At 35.9% G+C, this 7,673-nt stretch overlaps 1 protein-coding gene across 2 annotated transcripts in view; it reads left to right on the top strand.

Annotated features, from left to right (window-relative positions):
• camk1b (calcium/calmodulin-dependent protein kinase Ib) overlaps positions 1-7,673 on the top strand; it is a 56,692-nt gene that overhangs the window by 1,787 nt on the left and 47,232 nt on the right. Inside the window, exon 1 of one of the 2 annotated variants that reach the window (XM_051122494.1) lies at positions 1,888-3,004. The exons of the other annotated variant lie outside the window; for it this stretch is intronic. Within the exon in view, the coding sequence (XP_050978451.1) occupies positions 2,994-3,004 (11 nt within the window). The 5' untranslated portion in view covers positions 1,888-2,993. Of the gene's footprint in view, positions 1-1,887; positions 3,005-7,673 lie in introns of those variants that run through there. 2 annotated transcript variants of the gene reach the window in all.

Here is a 7,673-nt window from a genome sequence, read left to right as displayed (position 1 = left end):
TGTGTGGCCAGTTGGTGTACTAGAATAGATCAAGCCTTTATCAGTGGCTGTGGGCTGCTCTGACAGTCAGTATGTGAGTGTGATGTGCACATAGACGCAATAATGTTAGGGCTGGTTACAAGCAGCGTGTCTTCCTCTTTGCAAAGCCTTCGTTTGTGCAGTCATCTGTGCAGGCTGTAGAAGGAAATAAAGGCTCGCTATCGCAGCTTTGTGAGCGTTCTAAAACAGTAACAAAGCGGCAGCTGAACTTCCCTGTGCTTTCCCGTGGCATTCACTTCCCTTTAGGGTCGTGACGAGTGCATGGGGCTTCAACAGAAGTAAAATCAATGAAGAAAATACAGCATTTTGTTATAGAGCAAGTCATCAAGCTGCTGTAATTAAGAGCTGAACTTTGAACCTTTCTGCAAATAGCATGTGGATTACACACTTGATCGTTGATTGTCACAAGCAACCATATGGCATTTGAGTATCTGTAAGCATCTCATCCATGCTTAAAGGGACAGTGCACCCAAAAATGGAAATTCTGTCATCATCTTTTTCACCCTTATGTCATTCCAATCCTGACTGACTTTCCTTCTTCTGTTTTTAGCCCATGCAGTGAAAGTCATGGGGTCGCTTTCGTTGTATGGGCAAAAAAAATGTTGAAACCTTCTGTGTTCCTCACAAGATCGAAAGTCATATAGGGTTTTGGATTTGGTTTAGTCGGATTTCCTGTTTGGATGAACTGTCCCCAACGGAATTTGTTAAATGAAAATTTTGACATTATTTTATGCTAATGAATCGTTATGCGCCAGGGCTGAGTTGATTCAAGTTTTAATTCTGTTTAATTTACCTGCATATGTATCAGGTATAATACATGTCAGGAAAATAAATTCTCTTATCTAAAGCTGTAAACTATACAGGGAGGGAACCTTGTCAGCTGGTACACTTCAATAATATGACATTTAATAAAAAATAAATTGGAGTTGATATTTAATGTAATAATTAAATGTTATATATACATACATTAAACTGCACATATGATATGATATAACTATGTTTCTACTCCAATAACAGAAATTTAATCAATGTCATAAAAACTAGTTTTCACTGCAAATTAGTAAAAAATAATAGTAAATAGTCATGGCAAAAATAATAGTAGAGAGTCATGGCAAAAATAATAGTAGATTCTTAATAAAAAAAATTACAGCTGTGTTCAAAAGTTTACATACGCTTGATTCTTAATACTGTGTTGTTTCCTAAATGATCCACAGCTGTGTTTTTTTGTGTATTTGAACCCTTTCCAGCAATGACTGTATGATTTTGAGATCCATATTTTCTCACTGAGGACAACTGAGGGACTCATATGCAACTATTACAGAAGATTCAAACACTCATTGATGCTCCAGAAGGAAAAAACATGCATTAAGAGCTGGGGGTTGAAAACTTTTGGAATTTGAATATCAGGGTAAATTTAACTGATTTTGTCTTCTTGGAAACATGTAAGTATTTTCTGTAGCTTCTGAAGGGCATTACTAAATGAAAAAATATGATATTTAGGCAAAATAAGAAAAATCTCCATTCTGTTCAAAAGTTTTCACCCCCGGCTCTTAATGCATGTTTTTTCCTTCTGGAGCATCAATGAGTGTTTGAACCTTCTGTAATAGTTGCATATGAGTCCCTCAGTTGTCCTCAGTGAGAAAATATGGATCTCAAAATCATACAGTCATTGCTGGAAAGGGTTCAAATACACAAAAATGTTGAAAAACCAAAGGATTTGTAGGAGCTGTAGGATTTTTCTGATGAATAGCGGGTAGTTTAACTGTTCAGGACAAACAAGGGACTTTTTTGTAAACCTTTGAGCGGGGTCATTTTTATAAATTCAGCTATTATTTTCTCTTGTGGACTATGTGTAAGCGTCTTTTATGTGAAATGTCTTATTCAGGTCAGTACTAAATAAACAAAAGCATGCATTTTGTATGATCCCTCTTATTTTGGTAAAATAATTAACATTTTTAATGATTCTGAAAGGGGGATTCAACTGTAAATGTAACATTGCATGACGTTGTTTACAAGCCGTTTTTCTATGCTTGAACTGCTGAATGAACGATTACATGAAACATGATTCTTTCAACGTGCCTTCTGATGTCCGTGCACGTTTAGTTCCTGTTATAACTAGAAAAGAGGAACAAATGATCACTTCATGTACACTCTTCACTGCGGCGGTACAGCGATCTGTCACATCTCAGGAAAGAGCATCAAAATGTCATCTATCGTTTGAATTTCGTGCTGAAATTGACAGAATTTGAAAGCTGAGGCTTTGTACCACATGAAAGGTAGCGAAGCACAAAGCTTACTGTGTTTATTGGTAGCATACGCTCTACAAATAATATTTAGTGATGTTTTGAAGCTGCATCCAATGAAAACATCAAATATTGGATAAATGAAGATCAAGTTGATTAATGAATACAACGGTTCATAGTTACTAAATCTGTCAAGCTCCAAAAATGACAAATAACCCAAATACAGCACCATAAAATTAGTCCATATGGCTTTTGCACTATATTCCAAAATGCCCTTAAAATGCTATGTGTAGAAAAACAGGCCAACATTTCAGATGTTCACAGATGATGGCAATTTGAGGGTGTTGAACAATTGATGTTTGATTTCTGACATAGCTGTAATGATCACTGATCAATGCTGATTTTGAAACCTTACAAACATAAAAAGTGAGTCATTCATATAGTTTGTTTTTGCACGTCCTGTACTTTTCTAGGGTGAGAGAAAACTCGCTAGGGTTACCACGGCGTGTATGTAAGCGCTGTACTTCCTGAGTTAGAATTATATTGTGGTTAGGCAGCTCACCTTAAAAGGGGAAGCGCAGTTTGCGGTCATAAACGCCCCTGACAGACTCTATTAGCACGAATGATGAATCGTTCTGTGTTCGGTGTGACAGCGACCTGCCGAAGGTTTAGGTGTCACTCTGTGTCTCTTCTGTCCTCCTCTGAGCAGCCATGGGAAACCAGTGAGTATCTCCATCGTCTGTCTGATGAACTCGAAACATTCTGAATGCTGCATGATGATCTAGATGGTAGCGTTGTGAATGGATGTGTCTGTTTTCAATCCTTCAAGCTTGCCTTTTGATTCTCCTCTCTGTGTGGGTTAGTTCATAGCTCTTCTACAGTCTATTTCTTGACCTCTACGTGGTTCCGCACTAACAAACGATGAACCGAAACCCTTTCTACCACTGGACCTGCATGAGCTGTGATGCAAATACCTATGTATACGACTCTTAAAACTTCTTGCCTGAGATTTGGGATGCCTTTGAATCTTTGGTGTATGTTCATATTTTGCCTGCCCGGGGAGCCTCGGATGAAGTTTAGTCTAACTCAGGGATGTGTCTGGATGCTCAAAGAGAAAATGAGCTTGACAATAGAGAGAAGTTAATATCTCCCATCTTCTTTGCATGCGTCCATGTTAGATGTCAGCTTGGGCGTCACGTTTAATTCTTTGCCGTCCTTGGCTGTTTTGAGCTTGTCAACTGTCTTGAATGCAGAAGTTTTAAGGAAGTATACCAGTTTTTTAAGAGAGATTTAAATAAATGCTCTCAGTTGAATTTACATCTGTTTTTCAAGTATGTTAAGCGCTGTGTAGCCCATTTACATGGTGGTATAGCTAATCAATTTTATTCAGTGTCAATTAGATGCACAAAGGTTTTGACAATAGAAGGATACATTTGTATCCAAGCAAAAGATTTCAATTATTACGGTAATGCAGCTCAGCACAAAGAAATCAATAGTTGAGTCAATGTAATTTTGGAGTGACATTATGTCTTAATACACCACATCCTGTGGTCTAGTAAGAAGTCTTAGCCATAACAATATGTGTGAGTCTGTGCGGCTTTAGAGCCAAGTAATGAATCCGTATTAGCACACATAACATGTTAATAATATCCCATAAAATGCAGATAAATTTATTTACATTTTTTTGTTTGTTTTTGGGTCATAAGATAAGAAAAAAAAGAATGTAAAATAAAGATAAAAGTTGGTTTATTGTAGTTTTGAAAAAAACTGAACTAAAAAAAAAAATATATATATATATATATATATATATATATATATATATATATATATATATAATATTATTATTATTATTATTATTATTTATTATTTTTTTTTTTTAATGACAAATGTCATGTGTTGTAACTGTCAAATTATTACTGCCATGAATTATTAAATTTCTTGAGGGTTTGTAGCACATGATAATTTATAACAAAATCATTTCTTTTAAGAGATTTATTGACCATGAAGGTCTTAATGGGTTTTCTCTATGATATCATTTCAAATTTTACTTCATTTGTTTTTGTACACTGGTTGCACCACATTTTTTTGGTGTTTTTTTTTTTTTTTTTTTTTTAAAGAAATAATAACCAAAGGTTATGCCAAACATTTTTTTTTGCAGTATAGTGTAAATGAGGCTTTTTTCTTCATGATCATATCAAGGATAGTATCACTCTGACAATTAGAAATTAAAAATGAGCATGAAGAGGTGTATTCATTGTATGTGAATTGTATTTTCAATGTATTTTTGAATAAAGTAATAGGTCGATATACAAATGAGCTTCATGACCTTTGTATAAAGTGAAGGGGGACTGATCTATTTTCTGGTAAATGACAGCGTGCCGCAGTCGCTGTCGATAGAGTTTAACTTACTGAACCCGGAGCGGTCTTTAATGTAGGCCGGGTTCAGCTATCACTTTGACGCACTTGCATTTGGATGCTAGTAATCTTTAAATGCTCAGATGCCTGATCAGTGCAACACGGCTGTGACATTACCTAACATTGCTACCGCATTTTGCAAACTTCTGTTTTAGGAAAGAGGAACTGCATTGTCTCCGATTAAGAAACAATTAACAGAGGTTTACCGGAGAGACGGCCATCCCTAAATACACATATTTACACAGTTTAGAGTGTTTACCCAAACTGTAGGCCTAAACCAACCGAGATCCCACCGCAGCTGCTCTGTTAGCTTGCCATTTGGATCCAGACGCACCGTGGATCACCGGGTTCCCATGGAAACATTGTCATCGCAAAAAAAAGAGAATACAGTAGACCAGCAACTGTGTTTAAGTTAGAACAGACATAGAATCTTTGATTGTTTTCTGTGAGAGACAGGTAAGAGTGGGGCAGATTGACAGCCTCTCAGCATGAAGAATATAGACAAAACAGACACAACAAACCCTAACCCAGCCAGTCGTGAGTCTATCCTGAAAGTGATCGCTGAAGACTGCAGATCTGCTGGGCGACCGAATGTGCAACGCTGCATAAATGTTATTTTGGTATTGATCTTAGGATATCCCTACGGCTGTGTGGAGCAAAAGTAACATGCACAGCTTCTGAGCTGTTTGGTGACTCGTGAATCGTGCTGCTGAAAATCAAATGGCAAAACACTATTTAAAGATTTAGCAAGTCACACATTTTATGTTTTGTTATGAAAGCCGTGTAATGTTTCGGCTTGTGCTGTTCCAGAGCTGTTACACTGAATCTTTTCAGTGTAATATCATGGGTGGATTTGAGGTGGATAATGAGCATCTGTTTTAGGCATGTACCCATATAAATTCCATCCAATTAAATAAGTCACTAATTATCTGATATTCTATATTCTAAAAATGTCAAGTTATAAAACTAAAATCAGTTATTCAACATTTACAATAATAACATGTGATGTTCATCAGTATGACAATGACTGATTTTGATTTACTGATTTACTAAAGGTTACATTTAAGAGTGTGATTAAAATCTCCAATATTGGCTGATATTTAATGTTGAGTGGTGAATTGTAATTTTAGAATTTCTTAAATTATATGGTAATTGGTATATTTGTAGGAATAGACAAAAATCCATTGTTTTTTATGCCAAAAATCATTAGGATATTAAGTAAAGATCATGTTCCATGAAGATATTTTGTAAATTTCCCATCAAAAATATATCAAAACTTAAAGGAGAAGTCCACTTCCAAAACAAAGATTCACATATAAATCCAAAATGTTCATGTCTTTCTTTCTTCAGTTGTAAAGAAATTATGTTTTTTGAGGAAAACATTTCTGCTTTTCTCCATATAATGGACTGATATGGTGCCCCGATTTTGAACTTCCAAAATGCAGTTTAAATGCAGCTTCAAACGATCACAAATGCGGTTGTAAACGATCCCAGCCGAGAAAGAAGGGTCTTATCTAGCGAAACAATCAGTTATTTTCATTAAAAAAAATTCAGTTGAAATACTTTTCAATCTTAAACGCTTGTCTTGTCTTTCTCTCCCTGAACTCTGTGACAGTTCGGGTATGTCCAAAAACTCCAATCGTATTTTCATCCTTCAACTTCAAAAATCATTTCTAAATCATCCTACATCACTGCAGAAGTCTTTGCAAAGTGAACATGCAAAGATCATCAAACACCCTTAACAAAAAAGGTAAAACAGCGATATAGGACCATTTTGAAGTTGAGGGAGAACATGAGATGGGAGTTTTTCAACATACACTAACTGACATGAACCAGAATACACAGAGTTCAGGGAGAGAAAGACAAGACGAGCATTTGAGATTAAAAAGTATTTAAATTGCATTATTTTTATGTAAATAACCGTTCGTTTCGCTAGATAAGACTCTTTTTTTCCTCGGCTGGAATTGTTTACAACAGCATTCGGGATCGTTTGAAGCCGCATTTAAACTACATTTTGTAAGTTCAAACTCGGGGCACCATATCAGTCCATTATATGGAGAAAAATGCTGAAATGTTTTCATCAAAAAACATAATTTCTTTACGACTGAAGAAAGAAAGACATGAACTGATCCTGGATGACAAGGGGATGAGTACATTATATGTGAATCTTTGTTTTGGAAGTGGACTTCTCCTTTAATTTTTGACTAGTAATATGCATTGCTGAGAACTTCATTTGGACAACTTTAAAGGTGATTTTTCTCAACATTGTGGGGTTTTTTTTCACCCTCAGATTCCAGATTTTCAAATAGTTGTATCTCTGCCAAATGTTCTCCTATCCTAACAAACCATGCATCAGTGGAAAGTTTATTTATTCAGCTTTCAGGTGTTGTATAAATCTCAATTTAAAAAAATTGACCCTCATGACAGGTTTTGTGGTCCAAGGTCACACACACACACATATGTATATCTATATATATCTATAAGTCTACAGTTTTGGTCCTGAATGCTTTTTGGTAAATAAAAGCCATGCTATGATGCATAATCACAGCTGAAGGGTTTGCAGGGTGTCCGCTGTAAGCATTTTTCTTTTTCTCTGTAAACAGGACCTATTTGTCCGTCAAACTCACTTATGCATCTATTGCAGCATTGCACGTGAGGCTCCATTCTAAATGCGCCGGGCTCAAGTTCAGCTTTTCACAAACCTGTCTCTAAACCTTGCATTTTTATTTCACAAAAACGTATTTTGTGTGCTTGGCCTGTAATGGTGCACGTTAGCCATGAATAGCCATGAAATGAGCCTTTTTTTGTTCAAGTGGAAGCTTTGATCAGGTATAGAACAGGTAAGTGGCAGGTAAATTAGTTTTTCATAAATGAAGTCTTAAATGAAGACATATGGTGAAATTGTGTTAGTTTCCACCATGCATCACCAGCTAAGTATTGAACTTTCATATTTGTCTTTGTATGTACAGTAAAAAC

The sequence above is a fragment of the Labeo rohita genome, chromosome 11 (genome assembly GCF_022985175.1).
Source record: "Labeo rohita strain BAU-BD-2019 chromosome 11, IGBB_LRoh.1.0, whole genome shotgun sequence".
Taxonomy (NCBI): Eukaryota; Metazoa; Chordata; class Actinopteri; order Cypriniformes; family Cyprinidae; genus Labeo; species Labeo rohita.
The sequence above is the reverse complement of the archived record's forward strand: the minus strand, read 5'-3'. Positions and strand labels throughout refer to the sequence as shown.